General features: G+C 40.9%; 1 protein-coding gene across 1 annotated transcript; it reads left to right on the top strand.

The window, feature by feature from the left end:
- Positions 1 to 921: 921 nt before the first annotated feature.
- Positions 922 to 10418, top strand: LOC127581492 (transmembrane and immunoglobulin domain-containing protein 1-like). Its single transcript, XM_052035953.1, has 4 exons — positions 922 to 1153; positions 3291 to 3575; positions 3931 to 4034; positions 10302 to 10418. Exons 1-4 carry the CDS (start codon positions 922 to 924, stop codon positions 10416 to 10418), a joined length of 738 nt encoding a protein of 245 aa, XP_051891913.1.
- Positions 10419 to 20245: the final 9827 nt, after the last annotated feature.

The following is a 20245-nucleotide window of genomic DNA, read 5'->3' as shown; positions in this document are numbered from 1 at the left end:
AATAGACTCGAGGAGCTAAGTAATCTGCTCTATTTCTATGTTCTTAAAGGTGGAGCTTGACAAGATGGGAAAGGTAGTCCTTGCTTGAGAGAGCAAGATCTGAATGTCAGCAGTCACAGTATATAACAATTTAATAGGCATAATAGATGAGTCTTTTCTGAAAAGTAAAATAAAACTTAAATGAATGCTCTGTACCCAGCTCTTTCAAGATCTCAGTTTATTACAAAGAACAAATTCTATAACTGTAGTCCACTTTATACAGCTTAGAGCATAATTCTCTTGACTTTCTTCCCTTCGTGCTTTTCAAAATAGTCATGTTTTACTTTTCTGTTTTTGTTGAGTTGAATGGTGAAGAAGCAATTCAAAAACTTTCCTATGATTTCCAAAACTATCTGCAAACATCATTTCAGATGATGTCCTTTTGTGCAAGGCATATGAGATGTTGAGTTTTGTTATGTAAAATCAGAAAAACTCCTTTACAATATCTCAGCATAAAGAAAAATGAGTGATGGATTACATCGTAAATGGTGGAAGTGTACGGATAAAGTGCAATTCGTTTCAGAGAGTAATGGAATGTCTTCTCCTCTTATGAAGGAATTGGCTACAGGGCAATCATTTAAAGCTACTTTTTGTCTTCAGGTTAGGCTGACCTGTCATATTTAGTTATATTGAATTATTAAAGTAATGATGTTATAGTTACAGAACCACAGATTTTTATGGTATTTCCACATTGTAGTAATTTCAAAATAACTCTATTAACTTTTGGAAATGGTCAAAGGGCCCTTTTGTAATGTAACTTATTGTGCTGTTATTTTCCTATTAAACTCTCTTCCTCTTCCATACTTGCAAACAAATGCTGTTATTCCTTAACCAGGTATAGACATCGCCATTAATGATTGGACAGAAAACCACAGACTCGTCATGAATATCTCAGATGCTCTTACATTAAAATGCACAGTAATTAACAGCACCCAGGATGAAGAGTTGGTCTGGCTTCGGGGAGACAGAGTAATTAACTTGAAGCCTAAGAATCGGATCAATGTTAGCACTGTGTGCATCGATCCAATCACAGCTGATGACAATGATGCTACATTCAGCTGCCATTTAAGCAGAGATTCTACAATCAAAAGAAGCGTGCTTCTGGATATCAGATGTGAGTAAACCTACCAATCTTCAGAAGCCAGTAGTTTTAAGGGACTCGGTAGAGAGACAAATGATTAAAAAAAAGTTGATTCTAATTTATATACAATCACTAGATGAAATTGAAATAAATTTTATGACACAACAACAATTTCATTAAAAATTCAAACACAAAAAAACAATGATCATAGGTTGATAATGTGACATCACATAACAGAAGTTACCAATGCAAATATATTGTCACAATAAATCATGAGATTGACAGGTTGAAAATTCAATGGGACAATCCTGATACTGTATAAAGGCAATTGTATAATGAGACTTCATGGCCACAAGAAGCAGTACCAATAACGGACTACAAGAATAATACCAGTCTTAAGTACTTTGGCTGACAAGGAAGGATAAAATTTGTTGGTGTTGAATATAGTGGGAGGGAAAGGGGAGAATATATAACGTCAGGTTGTCAAAGTTTGAACAAATTGTTATGCTGGTTATAGGGATGTTATTTGTGCTAAGCCAGGCAAAAGGAATATTTAGAAACTAATAGTTAACCCATTGGAAACTAACCGTTAACATTATGGAAACGTGGAGTTAATGTAAGTGATGGAACCACCACTTCATGGCTGAAATTCACCTTAATCATCAAACAGATTTTGTCCAAGATTTTTTTACTTTGGGGAAACCTGACTAATCCTGGTCACAGCAGGAGGGTTTTCCTCCAGAAGCCTTCCCAAGATTCAGGCTGTCTTTCATGGTCTGTGTCAAGGTATTGAGCATTTGCCCCAGTAATGGACATGCCACTGACTTCAGGTACTTGGTTAGCCTTTAAGTCACCTCAGCAATTGGCAAAAAGGGTTCCTCTGTGGCCAAAAATTTTGTTTTAAAGTAATCCTTTGTGTTCTACAGTTGATCAACATACAAACTAAAGTATTACTTTCTTAATTGCCTTACCTTGGTACAGGGAACAGCACATCGGCAGCTAGTAGAGCTTCTGCCACACAGCTCCAGTGGCCCAGGTTCAATCCTGGCCTCTGGCGCTGTCTGTGTGGAGTTTACATATTCTCCCTGTGACTGTGTGTGGTTCCCACCCACATCCCACCCACATCCCAAAGAAGTGTGGATGGCGGGTTAATTGGCCACTGTAGTTTGTCCTGGTGTGTAGGTGAGTGGTAGAATTTATGGAAAATTGATGGGAATGTGAGGAGAATAGAATGGGATTAGAGTAAATGGGTGCTTGAATGTCAGTGCAGACTCAGTGAGCCGAAAAGCCTCTTTCAGTGCTGTCGACTCTACGACTAGTACCGATGTTGTGCTGGTATGAGAGGGTAGGTAGATGACCATTTGCTTCCCTGACACTGATACAGATGCCAGGAAATGTTTTGGGCATTCGAGCTCTAATGTTACAGGAGTGAAAATGCTAGGGAACACATGATGGCACTTTCATGGTACTGAAGTACTCCCCCAACATCACGGAAATCTGGCACCTCAGAAAGCTGGTAAAGCATTTCCTAAAATATTTCTCATCTCACTCCAAGCAGCTCTCTATTCAAACTTTGGATGAAGATGTCTGTAAATAATGGATACTTTTGTCATTCAGTTGACAATGGAAGTATACAATACTGGTGTCATAACAGTAGAGAGAAGCAAATAGTGTGAGCAAGTATAAAATAGCAGTTCATTCAGCATCTGTGGGGGGGAGAAACACTTCAAGTCAAAGACCTTTCTTCAGAGCTAAAATACTAACTCTTGGTTTTCTTTCCCTGATGATTTCTGACTGACTAAATATTTATAGTGATTTCAGGTTTTGATTTCAGATTCCCAGCATCCACAATTTAAATAATTTTTTAATTCACTGTACCTTTAAAAGTCACTATTGTTTTGCTGCTTGCCTTGTTTTGGATAATGTGTTCCAGTTCATAACCACTTGCCGTATTCCCGAAGTGGCCTCCAGACTTTCCACTAATCTTATTAATGGGATTTCCAGTTGACCTCTTTGAAGCATCAGTGACATTGAGTTCTGGAAAGTGTATGCAGTGAAAGGTCCTTTGGATAGACATGTTAATTCTCCATGTTTAAAACTTGTATAATCATGAATATTTTAAAAATTCTTTAAGGTTTTGCTTAGTTTTTTTGTGTTTAATTTGTTGCAGTTATCCCTATCTTGAGTAGGAATGGTGATGAGCAAGTGGAAGTGTATAATGGTAGTGATGCAACACTAACTTGTAAAGTGAAGTCCAATCCACCAGCTGTGATGTCCTGGTATAAAGATAATGATACCCTCAAGTTGGTGGCAGGCAAACACTATGTGTACTGGGACAGCGGTGCCTTTACACTGTCTATTAAGAAGGTACAGAAAGTGGAAAATGGGACATACATCTGCATAGCTAATTCCACACTTGGAAGTAGAAATTTGGCCTTCCATCTAAATGTGAAAGGTAAGAATTCACAACATTTGTGGTCAAGAAGAATAGCAAAATGAAAATGCACAGAAATGTATTCTCCTTCCCCTAAATGTTCGATTTCAAAATACTTTAGACTCAGTATTTTCTAATATAATGTATGATTTATCTTATTGTCAAATACTTGCTCCTGATTCTTCACAGTTAACCTTTATAGACTTGCACTGAGCACAGATTGTGCAGATATGGCTGAACTCTACTAGAAAAGTATTGAATGCATGCTGTACTTTCAACATCAACCTACTTTGGACAAAATCTGAGCAGATTATTCATAAATCTATCTTTAAATATTTTGAATTGCTGGACTAACATTCATCATATTGATTGGCAGATAAACCATATGAAGTGCCAATTGAGCCAGTCATCGCTGGGGTAGTGGTTATCCTGTTGACCGGTCTTTTTGGAATAATTTCACGGTGGAATAAAATTATCGAGGTGAGTGTTGGAAAATAAAATTATCTAGAATAAGCTGAACAGCAAACATTCAAGGGCAGAAATGAAATACTTTGAATAATGAAAACCTGAAATAAATCAGGAGGTTCTGGAAATTCAGCAGTCAGGCAGCATCTATGTAGAGGAAAACAGGTAACAGGTTGATGACCTTTCATCAGAATTACGGAATTTGAAAATATGGGTTGGTGAGACATAAGATATGGTTCTGTGACAGAATACATTGTGAGGAATCACTGCAGTGAGTTCAAAATTTTGATTATGATATCAAGGTAAAATGTGTAAATCTCACTGGAGACCATCACAACAGGAAGAAAAGGATTAAAACCAACTTCATTGCTTCCAGTGACTAGTTCAAGTCTCGTTGTTGTGGTGGCTATCCCTCGAGGTCGAGGATGATGGTCTTCGTTCTGTTGATCTATTTATGGGCTCTCAAGTGGCTTATGAGTCCAATCTTGGCTCTGAAAGTTCTTCCGCATTCAGGACAGGTGGTTCCAGATGGCAGATCGGGCTTCTGTTGTTGCTGCCTCTCCTTCCATTTTCTTCTCTTTTCCTCTAATTCTGCACATCTGTTGGTCTCAAAAGTTAGTTCAAGTCTAGACTTTGTGGAAATCTGGGTGTTGTCCATCTCTCTGCCTCGTTGAGCAGGTTGCAAATGGTTTGTCATGCAGACAAACCATGGGAGACTGAGGCAGGTGAGAGAAAGATCCATAAACTGTGCAGCAAGACTATCATCCACAAGCATTTGATTCACAGTACAGCTCATTTAGTATTCATACCACCAAAAATGCTGCTGAAAGTTCATTGTAACATTCTTTTTTTTAGTGTCAATATGAAGGTTCACTCTGACAAACACTCCACATTTCCATTCACTGAAATCTTATCTTACTTGTGAAATGGGCTCTGAGGTAGCAATTCCTGGACCACTGAAAACCACTGGTCCAGTTCCTACTCCTTTTGATTCAACAATTCCACAAGGAACTGCCAACTATCTGCAATGTGCATTTAATTAATTCTAGAGCCCTGTGCTTGCACACTGCAACAGAGGTAAGAGGACGCTGGAGGTAGGACAGAGGCCCATCTGAACTATTGTTCACTACTAACTCCAGGCATATTCTCTGACATACTGAGCCAAGGAACTGGATACACTGCTTATCTGGTCCGTCAGCCTTACACCAGCCATCGCCGGTATATCTAGCACAGCATCGATCATTTGAATGTGATCACCACTAAAAAGATAACCCATGGCTTTTTTAAATTAATAATTTTTAAATTAATGTATAAAAGTCAATTGTCATTTAAATGAATTTATTATGTTTAGATGCTTTAAATTGATTGGCAGTGGCCACAAGCTTCTGAAGGAGGTAAGTATTCCCTGGACCTGTACATCCCAGCCTTGAGTCCAGGATGAAGGTGAGTGACAGATCCCCGCCAGTCCTGGCACAAGATCAGAATCCCCTTTCAGTTGAAAGATGATTCCTGAGCTGCACAGATGACAGATGACACCTGTAAACTTGTTAAGCAAACCAACAACCAACAGTTTAGTGTTGGACAAACCCTCTGTGGAGTAACAGTGAAAAATTCATCCAGATGGGTACTTCTTTTGCGACAGATTAGAAGATAGTTCTTCTAGCATGTAGCAGGGAGATATTAAATGTCATGCGCCAGCCTATTTATCAGTTTCCATATTAAATGGCAGAGTTTCTTAAGGAATGCCACAGTTTAAATGCATTGTAATAGAGCTTTCATGACAATTGGACCCGGGAATTTATTACTCCAGACCATCTTTTTATCCTAGTTTCAAAGTTCCTATTTATTCTATGTACTATGTTTTAACAGTAGGAATTATAATAAACCAATCACAGTGACAATTGGAAAAGTTTCTGCACATTAAAGAACACCTTGTTCAGTGTGACACATGGCAATAAAACTTATTCTAATCCTGCATTTCCCAATACATTCCAACTTTTTTGGTGCAGAAGTATTTCAATGTCTTTGTATTCTAAAGCAGTTATTATTGCCAAGAAATTGGATCCATAATTTTGTGTGTTACATGATCCACCTTCAATGAAAAGTGACACCAGCTTGAAAGTAGAGACTTGATGCAAGTTGCACAATGTTTGCAATTTTCATTTCGTTCCTCTTTGTGTCTGGTTTAAGCCTAAGTGTAAAGCACAAAGGTACCTGGATTACTAGATATAATGCATGTCCAATCTTAGTCAATGTGCATACATGACTTCCATGGGCCACTCAAGTAGAGGCAGAAGTTCACAGTGTCTGCCTGAGCAGGAACCTGATGAAAGGAGATCTTTTAGGTCAGTACTCACACAGCTCTCCTTCCATCCGAACAACCACCAGCACCCATGCTTGTGTCCTTCATCCAACTTCATCCCCATCCACTGATCTTCTCCATGATCATTTGTACTTACCTACCCTCTCCACATAGTCCAGACAAGAATTGCACCCCATGTGTGTAATTGTACCTCCTCACAACACCTTCCACCCACCAATCACCATCCCTACTTTCTGACTACCAAACGTACCCCCACCACCAATCCTACCAGACCATCCATATCCCAATTGTCAATCCCCTGACTACCAAAACTAACCCCAGACTACCAATCCTACTACCCACGATCCCTGTCTGCTATCATCTGACTGGTCTTCTATCCATTGATTGGCTCTGAACCCTCCCCACACTCCCCTTATCACTCTTAACCCCTCAATTCCACAGCCTGGCCTCTCTCCAACAATCCTGACCCAAACCCACTCATTTCCTTCACATGCTCTGCAATGCAATTCATCCACTACTGAATTTCTCAGTAATATCGCAATGCTCCGCTGCAGCCTGCTCATGCCCCAGACCTCTTACCAATCTCTGCCGATCTCCTCGCTCTTTTCCATTTATGACCCCTAAGCTTCCCAGTGGGCCCCACCCACTTTCCAGTCTCTGATCCTCCTTCCCATCCCCAGACCTCTCTCCATCCACTCCCCCCCCACCTGGTCCCAATGTTATTTCCTTGTGGAGTAACCACACTCCACAGCGGTGAAAAGCCTCTTCCTGCTTTCATCTCTGTTCAAGCCTTTGGCCATGTGGCTACTGAATTTGCCAGCAATGGGCTCTTGAATGAATTTAGTGACCTATCGCAAGCCTCCTGACTAATCCACCTTTAGAGGCACCAACCAATTTCTAGACAATTATGCTTTCCTTTTAACCAATGTAGCCTTGCATTAAATGTTGTTGATCTTGTCTTCAATAACATGACGCCTTCTGGACTGGTACTAAAATGGAAATAATGGATATTGTTTTCATTGAAATTGCAAAACCGCATAAGGAATGAGTTTCCCTTCTCAAATATATGAAAACTATATTCCCCAGCCCGGAAGTAAAAGGTTCCCTGTGGTACAAAAAGAGAAAATACTGGAGTAAATTAACATTGCAGATTGTTGATCTTTCATCAGAAGTGCTCACTGGTTATAACACTTAGAGTTGCAGAGCAGTTGAAACAGTTTTATCTTTTCTTTGATTACTTGTGTGTATGTAGGTCATTAACTGATATAATTCATGAACCTCTTCACTAGTAGGTTGCTTTTATCAGCTGATTATCTTTCAAAAGTTAAATAAAAGGCTGTGGTTCTTGTATGTACCCAGCTAAAAGTTGAAGCTTTTGCACTGAAAGGATTTAAAGAATATTTAAATAAGAAAAGTGAGTTTATTGTTTCTGACTGAAAATTGATTCAGCAAAACCGCCACAGAAACTCTTAGAGTTGTGGACTGAATTTATTCAGAAAAAGACCAAGTAAATATGGGGCATGGGGAAATTGTAGGCAGTGATTGTGGGTGATAGCATGTACAAGAAACATCTGGCCCAATGTCTGAGGATTTAAGGAAGGATTTTGCTGCCTTACATACTAAAAACTACATTGAACATGCAAGCTAATGGCTTGTACTTTACACCTTTTTCAGCTAAGTATGGTGTAAAAAGAGCAATATACATCTTGTATTGAGCAATGATCCGAAGAGGTTCATGAACTTCAGGTCAGAGACGCTCAATAACACACTTCTATAATTAAATGTGACATATATATTTGTTTACAGGTTAACATTTCAGTTAAGGTTAGCTGGCAACCAAATCGTCCACGTATTCTATTGAAAGCTATTGAAATAAAGCACATTTATTGCAATTATAAAACAAGATTAGGATCAAGGTTCTCCATTCCCTGAACACAGCAGTGATACTATCGAGCAATTTAAACAAAACATTAGAAATTGGATTGCACCCATTCTTGGTGTGTTAAAACATGACTATGCTTAGCGCTAACACCCAATTGGGTCTGTCACGAACCAGCAACAAAAGAAACACACTGAGCATGATTCAGTGTTAAGAACTATTTTATTAATCACTACTTATGATAATACGTAAAATAAAAGTAAAAATGTTAGTATGTTAGAATTCAAAAATGTTAAACCTTGAACGTTAACCCCAAAACTAAACTCTTTGTGTGTGTGTGGCAAAGTTCAGGAATGGTTCTTAAAGTTCAGTTCCGCAAGCCATAAGGTGAAACATGAGCAAGGGCTTCTTCAACAACCACCGTTGTCTGGAGATAAGACGTAGATGTAGAGAACATAGGGAGAGTAATTACGAAATCCAAATGTTCCACGATGGAACCCAAACGACACTTTAGTGTTTACTTGGTAGTGACTTCCTCACCCCGAAAAGCATCCGAATCGTGGTTGTCCACACAGATACCTGTTTCCTTCTACAGGTCAGCAACAAAGTGAACTCCACCGGATTACTTCCAACTTCCATACATGGATTTCAGTGGTAGACACAGTTATTGTTTCTCATCCATCGATAGAGAAAACTAGCAGGCTGGTGTCTCTCTCCCTTCTCTCTCTCTCTCTCTTCTTCTGACTTCTTCAACAATGTCATTACGTCCTTTATCTTCTATTGACGTAAGCACGCCACACACACACACACACACACACACACACACACACTCTATCTAAAAGGGGCATTCACTGAGTCCGTAACAGGTCCCCTGCAAAAATTGTGAGATTGGCCAACATCCACTTTGGAATGATATTAGTATGGTTTATACTCCCAGAAACAAATACTGACACAGAACCTATATGGTTTACAATGAATTGTGCATCTCCTGATACTTTTCTGCATTTTCAGTCAGGGAGGACTTCTGTCCTTAAAGGTACATTCTCTAGACACACAGTAGTAACATCCATTTTGGCTGCTGCAGAGGAGACAGAGATTACAAGAAAGAGGAAGATAGCTCCCACATTCACCCAAAGGGGCATTCAGGTCCTGGTCAATGAGATACACAACAGAAAGGAGGTCCTGTGTACCAGGAGGTTAGCAGGAGCCCTACTGGTTCCACCGTAAGGAGACCCCTGCAGGGACTGGCTGTAATGGTCTCCTCCAGGGATGAGAATCCCCAAAAAATGGAGCAATGCAGAAACAATCTTCATGACCTTACAATATGTCAGAGTGAGTTACACCCAAAAGTTTACACTTGCAGAGTGGTGATACCCTGAGCTTTATGCTCAGATTTTTTAAAGTGAATTGCCACTCACCAGGAAATACAGAGATGCCACTAAAGTAATCGGAGCAGGGATTCATTCATTCATGTGCTATATTCTGCTACAATGGAAATCAAGGGCGTGCCTGATTTTGTTTTTTTACCATCAATGCCTAACTTAACGAATGTCACCCTCAGCACTGGCATGTTTCATTGCAATCAGATGCTGCATTTTTTTCTTAATAGTTTATTAATTACAAAGTAATTACCATTCTCCTATTTATATCACTGTGGCAGGAACAGATTTTCACCAAATCTCCAACGGTTTGAGCTTTTCCTGTTGAGAATAGTGAGGCCTGTAAAACCAACTCAGACCATTAATGGAGCTTTGAGCTTTACTCACATGGATCAATTGAACCTTGGCTACAATGCTGGTGAATGAAATAGTCCCACGTTACCTTGGGGGAAGACAAAAGAGACTGCAGATGCTGGAATATGGAACAAAAAAACAGAACGCTGGAAAAGCTCAGCGGGTCAAGCAGCACCTCTGGAGCCAGAAGGTGTAAGTCGATGTTTTAGGTCAAGATGAGGTCCTAATGCAGGACCTCAAACTGAAACATTGACTCACACCTTTGGCACCTACAGAAGCTGCTTGACTCACTGAGTTCTTCCAGCATTCTGTTTTTCAGTCTTGAGGGACACTTCTGTTGTATTCAGGCTCCATCTGAGAACGTTGATGAGCAAAATATACATGCGGTCGCAAATAAAATTCACTTAAGATCTTTTGTTTTACCAGTGCTGCGGAAAGAACAAGAATCCCAGCACATGCAATGAAACGCAATAGGAAGGCAGTACTGTAAGTATCGTTTATCATCTGTTGTACTTCACTTTAATTAAAGACAAGCTTCAAATAGGTTTTAATGGCTTTGCACAATTATTACAGAGTAGCAGGGAGGAATCGCACCACTTCCTGAAATTTAATCCAAGATAAAAAGATTGCATTTGCGCTTAATGTCAAAGACACAAAGATGAAAATAAAGAGAAGCCTTGAAGAATGTAAGAAGATGGAATATACTTATACCAATTTTGTCCTTCACTCTACTGTCCATGTTGAATTTCACTTCCTCCCACCCACCTTAATTATGGATTTCAGTTGAACAGCTGTTCTGTTATTTAATTAAATTAAACTCGTCTACAAAGCTGCATGGTACTTCCTACATAATTTTATATTTTGGCAAAACTTTTATTAGTTCTGATTTGTTTTAGATTATTTTATTCTTCAGTAAACATAATAATTTCACATTTTACATATCAGTCAATTCAAATTTTGTATTCTTTTTGTGCCTCTGAGAAAAAATACTTTAAGAATAATTTCTGAGCTGTTTAAAAAAACGGACCAAGAATGTTGGTTTGGGTAAAAATGTATATAGAAATATCTTGGTTAATATTAACTTGTGAAATATCTTACACCCCTCTTAATATTTTTTCCATTGAAAAGTGAGCATTAATAACCATTTGTAGCGGCTGCTACCGCGATGTGAAAACAAGACACTAGTTGAAGGGTTTCAGAAAAGAACTGGTTTATTTTCCCGCCTTGCACGGGCCTTTTAAGAGAGACTGTCCCTGCCCACTTAAAACGGCAATGACGTATATGCTACGTCATCAAACCTTTCCCGCACGCGGGTTCTCCCTGTCGCTTGGGGAAGATGAAGGCCCAACGCCATCTTGGGCCTCGCTGCTCCGACGACGCGTGACCCAACCGCCGAGTCGGTTCGCTTGCTCGGACGGTGAGTCGCTACACAACCCCCCCATCAGAACCGGCGATATGGTTCCCAAGGTCCGTGGGCTGTGTTAGCTGTTGCTTAGGAGGTCGGCCTCTGCGTCACGGTGCTGGAACTGCAACCGGTTGTTGCAGATCTAAATGGGCCAGTTTGAGGCGGTCCGTCGTGAAGACCTCTTCCTTGCCCCCAATGTCCAAAATAAAGGTGGACCCATTATTCCTGATGACTCGGAACGGCCCCTCGTATGGTCGTTGCAACGGTGCCCAAGGTGTGCCCCTGAACAAAAACAGCAATGACGTCTACGCTACGTCATCAAACCTTTCCCACGCGCGGGTTCTCCCTGTCGCTCGGGGAGGACGAAGGCCCAATGCTATCTTGGGCCTTGCTGCTCCGACGACGCGCGACCCGACCACTGAGCTGGTTCACTTGCTCGGATGGTGAGTCGCTACACGTTGTTTATTATTTCCTTCCACATAATTCACGGTATTTTTAATTTGCCAAAGTTAATTTACTTTTATTTTTAAGTCCCTCTGTGCTCGTTCCCTTCCTATCTTGTATTCTTCTCCAACCATTTAACCTCAAGTCTGCTCTCCTCCAATTCTGGTTTTTAGATCATCTCCAAATTTAATTGTGCTACTGCTAGTGGTCATGTCTTTACATGCTATGATCTGACACTCTGCATTTCCCTCCTGAAATCTCTAACTCTCCTTCCCTTTTTTAAGAAGATCTTTAAAACCTACTTCATTGGGAAAACTTATGGCCACTACACCAATGTCCTATGAAGCCTCTTTGGACATCTAAAGCACTGTAGCTTGTTTGAGTATTAGTAGCAGTGTGACCACCCGTACACAGGTTTCTTGCAGTTTAGTTGCTGTCCTTCTGGACACAGAGAAAATATTCGTGAATGTTCTTTGATTGTCTGGAGCATTTAAATTTAGCATGGGGCAAATTTAATGTTACCAACAATTTGTGATATAATCTTACCACCACATTGCACTCAACCCAGAACACCTGGGAGAAAGTAAAAGCTAACTAGGTGATGAAGGTTGAAAGAATAAAAACTTGCTTTTGTCGTGCCTCTCAGAATACCCCAAAGGGGTAATTTTACATACAATTAAATTCTTTTGAAATGCAGCCTTGGTTCAATGAATATTGAAGCACTGATGCACAGCTCTGGTCCAACAGTTTTTTGATCAGCATTTTCAGTGTGAATATTGAAGTAAAAGTCAATGCAACTTCCTCATTTGCAAACTGAAGTTCCCTTGTGATATTTGCTAGTGATAGTGAGTCACTCTTCCCAGAACCCGTAGGAAGTACAGATTAGTTTTTTTTGATACTGCTGTTTTATTTACCTGCCCCAATTATTGTTGTAAGTCTTAAACAAGAATACGAGAATAGACACTAGAAACAAATATTGAGGAGGAGAAAATATTCAGCAGCTCAGGAAGCATCTGTGAAGAGAGAAATGGATTTAATGTTTCTGACAAATGACTTTTCATCAGATGAGAGATCTCTGACCTGAAATATTAACTTTGTTGTATCTCAAAGAAATAATCAGAATAATGCTCATAAATAATATAGGCAAAGGAAATTCATATAGATGTTGTTGTTAATCCATCCACCAGGTTTACCTGATTGTATTGAAAATAAGTCTGGAACTACTGAAAACACAAAAGATCCTATTTGTTCTATGGAATTCTTAAGAATAAGGGACATATTCTGAGAATATGAATTAGAATGAAAATTTTATGAATTATTACACACAGAAAGAAAATCCTATTTTATGTTTATCTGTACAAATATTTTGTATATAATAAAAATGATAAGTGTCTACCGTTTAACCTTATCAAAGACCTTTTGCCATATCATTCTCGTACACTCACTCTCAGAATAAATCAATGTCGCTCGAAGGTTATTCTTACACTTTCACTATAATTTAATATATTCTGATCCTCACAGCAACAGGCACTGATTTTAAAGTAATGCAGTATACATGTACAATGTGATATTTGAAATTGGTCAATCATGGTTTCTTCCTAAATTATAAATTAACAGGACATGCAGTCTTTTTTAATTTAATTAAAGCTAGCCAGCATTAATTTTAAAGGGAAGGTAATTACTTAATTTAGAGCAATTGTTTTACTGAATAAAATAACAAGCAAACAGAAGTAGTACTAAGTTATTCCAAACTCACTTCAATAAATGTGGATTCATGATAACAATAATTAGAACAAACACACACATTTGGAGTGCATTGGATCACTGAATCACAGAATGATACATGGTATTCATTTAGTTAATCTCTTCTGCACTCTCTTCAAACTATAATCATTTCTGGGGCTGTTAAATGAAGTCTATAAACACTGGTTTATAAAGTCAACAGCTTGACACTTTACCGAGCTGTTTATGGAGAAGTGGAGTCATAACTGATGAGATTGGAGCAATTGCATCCTCGTTCATGGGACTTTGTTTCTCGATAAATCTGTAAGACACACTTACATGGGGATCAACAACTCTGGGCTATGAATAATTAATTTTGCAGCAGTACACAGAAACATTTAAAACACCTGCATTTTTTGGTAGGGTAAGGCAAGGGAAGTGTATTTCTCATCTGTTACATTCAGTGGAACTCAGAATGGGGTGATTGTGAGGAGGAAATGAAATTCATGTTCCTTCCATCCACTTTTACAAATAGATAGATTGTATGAGAATCAGAACTCCTCTCTGAAAGTGGGGTCACCACATTAATACATTCAAATACACAAGGATACTGACATCATCTCTGACTTTGCCTAATGTCACTTCTTGCTCCTAGTCTCCAATGATAGGCAAGGTACAAATTCTAAATGGGCCATTTCAAACGCTTCTGTATTGAAATTTAGGTTGCCAGTTTGCCTTGGTGCCTGCTGATGTCACAAGGTGTGTGACATCATTGAACAAACACTGTTTGTAATTGTCATTGAGACTCTGATCACCAAGGTTGTCTTCCCAGGAGAAGCAAACATCCCTCAGTCTGCTGTGGTTCCCAGATCTGTACCAGAAACTGAAAGGAATGAATTGCCATGCCCAAACAGAAGCTGGCCAGGTGCTGAATTGTTCCCTCACTGTACATTGTAGGAAGTGAGCAGGCACGGTCATGTAGTGGTTAGTGTAACACTATTACAGGGCCAACAACCCGGGTTCAATTCCAGCCACTGTCTGTAAGGAGTTTGTACGTTTTCCCCATGTCTGCGTGGGTTTCCTTCCCCATACCAAAGACGTATGGGTTAGGAAGTTGTGGGCATCCTGTGTTGGCGCCGGAAGTGTGGCGACACTTGCGGGCTGCCCCCAGAACACTCTACACAAAAGATGCATTTCACTGTGTGTTTCGATGTACATGTGACTAATATAGATATCTTATGAAGGTGAAACCATGTGGCCCACTCCCTGCAGCACTGCTGTCCATAGTCACACTGGCCACCTTCCACTTTGTCTGGAGGTAGAACGAGTCCGCAGGGGCACCATGCACAAGGCTCCAGGCAAAGGCAGGAAGAGCATTTCCAATGCTGTGCAAATCCTGATTGCCGCCTTTGGCTGAGGCTGCCTCAGGTGTGTAGAGCACCAGCCAAGGTGGTGGGGTCCACCTGTCCTCCCCCGAGAAGACTGAATCTGACTATGCTGGCTGGCACAAACTGACACCTCCAGCACCTGCCCACCCCCCCCCTCCCCCCGCAACTACATCCCATCACCTCTCTCTTGAGGATGCATTCATGAATTCCTTCTGAACTGCAGTGCTGTAGCCTTGGAACATACATGGAGTCCATGAAGAGATATAACACAGAAATCTCCCTGAATGGTTAATGCCATTTGGCAAGACGCCTTGTCACCAGAGATGTCCACCAGGCACAGGATATAGAGAGGCAAGAGACTGCGAATGCTGGAATCTGGAGCAACAAAGCAGATGCAGGAGGAACTCAGCGGGTCAGGGAAATGGACAGTCGACGTTTTGGGTCGGGACCCTTCATCTGTACTGAAAGATAGAGGGGAGACAGCCCGTATAAAAAGGTGAAGGAAAGGGGTGGAACAAGAGCTGGCAAGCGATCGGTGGATCCAGTTGAGGGGGAGCGACAGGCAGATAGAGGAAGGGAGATGTGGAAATAGCGACAGAGGTGAGAGGTGGAGGTGACAAAGGGCTGCAGATGATGGAATCTATTAGGAGAGGAAGGTGGAGCATGGAATCAAGCGAGGCAGGTGGGGACAGCAGATGGGATCAGTGGGGAGAGGTGAATCAGTGGAAGAAGTGCGTGGGTGCTCGGCAGATGGAGGAGGGGAAAGAAACAGGGTGATGGGTTGCAGGATGAGTGTAGGAAGAACTGGGTAGGTCAGGAGGAGAGACAAAAGGGACAGAGGGAGAGCGGGTTACCTGAATTTGGATATAGTCTGGGTTGTGGTGAGGAAAGCCCTGTGCAGTCCTTTGACCATTCCTGGAATCTCAGTGCCCCCATGTTGCCCTTGAGGCTGTCACAGGAGGGAGACCGCCCCTCAAGTCTGACTGGATTGCCCCTTTGCATGGAAGGTATGGAGAAAGATGGATTGATATCTGTCCCATCTCATTCCTGGCAACTCAATAATACAGAACTCTGCATTCTACAGGCTGTTTGCAGGGAGGCAGACATCATAGAACATAGAGCATAGAACACTACAGCACAGTACAGGCCCTTCGGCCCACGATGTTGTGCCGACATTTTATCCTGCTCTAAGATCTATTTAACTCTTCCCTCCCACATAGCTCCCCATTTCTCTATCATTCACGTGTCTATCTAAGAGCCTCTTAAATCATAACTGTTGGAAGACCATCAATTGTATGAAAGCGGCCCTGTGGCCCACTCAGAATCTGTTTTCCATCCACGATTGAATAATTCCAACTAACATACTCCAAGCATCAGGAACGCATCAAAGGTGCAAATAATGTGAAGGTCTTATCAGGTGAGACCACTGTAACGTTACTCCACCAAGGCTCCTTTACAGGCAGAGTATGAATAGAACATTAGTAGGTTGTTTAAATAAAATATGATTACACATATGGATTGCGTAAAGGAAAAATGTGCAAAATATTGTCTGTTATTGAAAGAGCTCCATGTATAAACTATCAGCAAAATAACCTCACTTTTCAAAAAAAGTGGCAGTGGTGAACACGATTACATGAACAAGAAGGGTGTGTGTCTTCTTCCAGAGAGTTCTGGATGATGGGTCTGGGTTAGATCGGGAACTAGTCTGAACAAGCCTGACTCACTGTGATGGCAGCTGGCAGGTGTGATCAGCTGAAGCAGCGGAACATTATTTTGGTGAACATTGCATGCAGTTTAAAAGTTTACAGAGGCAACCCTGAGCTTCCTGTTGCCTGTCACTTTAATTCTCCATCCCACTCCCATTCTGATCTCTCCGTCAGTGGTTTCCCGCACCACTATAATGAGCATAAATTCGAAGGATGGCACCTTGCTGGGGCGCATTTCAGCTGTTGAGACACAATATCCGCAATTCCAGGTAAGTTGCTTTCTCTGTAAGAGAATGAGCCAGGTCTTCCACCTGTGACATTGGGCTGGTTTTTCTCTCTCCATTAGCACAGCCTCACCTGGCAGACAGATCCTGCAGCCTTGCATTCTTCAACTCCTACAATCCTTTGTCTTTGTTCTGTTGCCGATTAAATGCAGCATGTGATAAAACACGTCAGACAATGACTGCCTAATAGCTATATTTCTTTATTAATCTCAATTAGTTCAAACAATTCAAAGATTCACTATGCAGTTTCAAACAAGACTCTTTAGTTACACAACTCTTTTGTTAGTTTCACAGTTTCCAAAGTCCACTACTTGCATTTAGATATTACCCGTTCTGGATGAATCTGGCTGGTGTTCGATGTCACTAGTTCTTCTCCAAGTTCCTGATTCAGGGTCTTTTTCTGCAATTGTTGATCTCTGGAGTTATTGCCTCCGATCAGCCTGTGAGACACCTTTTTTATACATTTATTTGCATACCTCCTAGACATTGCATTGATTCTTTGGCCTATTGTATGTCCATGAGTCCACTACTTCTCCTAAACATACTTGTTTCTTTTAATTCCTTCAGATTCCAGCTGCCTGCCATAATCACCTTGGCCATCAGAGCTTAAGCTTGTAAAATTTACCAGACTCTCCCTGGTACGCAGTATCCCAAAATAGTTGTGTGCATTAGAATATCCTTATCTGTTTTCCTCTGTGTTCAGGGATAATTGGATGTTCTCAGGGCTGTAACTCTCTCTCTCTCAATTAGAAGCTAAAGCTGAGATAATGGGTATATATATATTTAGCACTTAGATTTAGTAACAGGTTTCCTGAGCTTGTTAAGTAACCTAAATGATGAATGTAATTGCTGAGTAACTTACCTTTTCCAACAAATGAATATAATAGCAGTTATAATTAGCCAAGTAAGTGTAACTGCAATAATGAGAACTGCAATATGTGAAATATGGTGTATCCACAGATGTATTTGGATACCGGATCCCCAGGTCCACAAATCATCCCACCATGTGGAAGTGTGTATTTTAACATTAGCAGTTTGTATACCCTGGGAAGTCTGTAAAACTTTAATGAGGGTTTATTGTGAAGCAGAAAGTTGTTCTCTAGTGTATTCAAGATGTTCAGGGAACAAAGGAATATTATTGGCATATTGTTGTAGATAAGAATGAAGATTATTGCAAAAGGAATCAGTGACACTTATGGAGATAGTCTCATATTTATAAATATCAACCAAATCAACAAGGCTAAAACGAGTTGGGAACTGGGGAGTAAAGCAAAATGTCCGATGGGTAAATGTGAGGGTAGCCTCGGGAAAGTTGTAAACAGATATTGTAAGGCAATATCCCTTTATGACCTTTGGCATAAAATGGAATGATGGAATGGAATTAACATGTTATAAAACCCAAGTTTAAACCAATGGCTCTTTTAGAGGCAGGTGTACAAGAACCAGGGTAATTTTCCAGAATTGACAGGCAGGAATGTTTGCTAAATGGGCCTGCTCAGTGAGAGAAATAAGCTGTGTATTGGTTATCCAAGAAGGAATCAAACCTTGCTGTAAATTCTCATGCAGCTGCTTCAATTTCCAGGACTCACAAATACTTGTCTCTTTAATTCACCATGCCGCTCCCAGTCTGACCTTTCTGTCTGTGGCTTCCTGCTCTGTTACAACGGGGCCCAACACAAGCTTGAGGAGCAACACTGCATCTTCTGTCTGGCCACACTGTGCCTTGCAGGACTCAGTGTTGAATTCTCCAGCTTTAGATGGCTCACTCTTTCTTTCTTTCTCTTTCTGCCACTTAAGCCTTCCATCATTTTGTCTCAGCTTCCACTTTCTTGCTTTTCCTTTCTTTATGTTTTTTGATCTACGCTTCCCCCTTCTATGTTTCTTGACGTTTTTTGCTCTATCTAGCCTGCTGGGCATGTCCCACAGCCTTACCATTAACAGCACATTATACACTTAAAGAAGCTCAATCTGATCTTCTGGTGTAGGGTCTCGATCCCTCTGCCTCCACAGATACTGCTTGACCTACTGATTGGCAGTGGGCTTAAGGGTTATGGAGAGAAAGCGGGAGAATGGGATTGAGAGAAACAAATCAGCCAATGGACAGTCAGGGACTTTTTTCCAGGGCGACAATGGCTAATACGAGGTGGCATAATTTTAAGGTGATTGGATGAAGGTATAAGGGGGATGTCAGGGGTAAGTTTTTTTACACAGAGAGTGGTGGGTGCGTGGAACGCACTGCTGGCAGAGGTTGTGGGGGCAGATACATTAGGTACATCTAAGAGACTCTTAGATAGACACATGAATGATAGAAAAATAGGGGGCTATGTGGGAGGGAAGGGTTAGATAGATCTTAGAGCAGGATAAAATGTCGGCACAACGTTGTGGCTGAAGGGTCTGTACTGTGTTGTAATGTTCTATGTTCTATGATTGAATGGTATAGTAGACTTGATGGGCCGAATGATCTAATTCTGCTTCTATATCTTATGGTCACCACTTATCCTCCCCTACTCAACATCCACCAACTGAGCCCATTCTTTTGCACTTTATTTGTTACCTGCACTGCACTTTCTCTGTAGCTGATACACTATATTCTGCATTCTGTTTTTCCTTTTACTACTTCAATGTACTGATATATGCCATGACCTGCCTGGATGGCATGCAAACAAAAAGATTTCATTGTACCTTGGGACATTTGGCTATAAACCAGTACCTGAACAACCCACTTCCACACCCAAGTAACTGGAATCAGTTGGAGCAGCTCCAGAGATGCACTGATAACCTTCACCTAACTACCAACACTGACATTAGATAAGGATCCCTGGTCTATAGATTCCTAAACTCCCAGCAGAGAATAAATTCGCAACTTTTTATTGTCAATAACTTTAACAGGAGCAATTAAAGTCTCAGCATTTCTCTGTTGGCAATTATTTGCCAGAAGGCAAATTGCACACTCTCCCCTCCCTGTTTTTATATCAAATGTGATATGAAAGTTTTGAAAAGTGGACTTTGGAAAGAGGCCCTATTGTCCTCATCATTAGAGGGAATGCACATCATCAACAATCAAATCGTGATCATAAAATCAATCCACTTTAGGACTGTGCAACTGCCTATTTGGATCACCCTTGCATGCAACATAAAGATGGAGAAAGGAGGTTGAAAATCGGAGTGCAGGGGTGATGTAAAGCGTGCCCGTGGCGCGGAGTTTTGCCTCTCCCGGGTCCGGGGCAGAGGCAGCCTCCGGCTTCATATTCAGACAAAGCTCCATATTCAGACAAAACTCTATGCTGCAGGATCCCAGGATCTCTGCCGGCTCAAGTTACGTTTCCGGTTTCCGGTCGCTGC

The sequence above is a fragment of the Pristis pectinata genome, chromosome 21 (assembly GCF_009764475.1).
Source record: "Pristis pectinata isolate sPriPec2 chromosome 21, sPriPec2.1.pri, whole genome shotgun sequence".
In the NCBI taxonomy this organism is placed as follows: domain Eukaryota; kingdom Metazoa; phylum Chordata; class Chondrichthyes; order Rhinopristiformes; family Pristidae; genus Pristis; species Pristis pectinata.
Note: the sequence above shows the minus strand (reverse complement) of the source record. Positions and strands in the feature narration are given on the sequence as shown.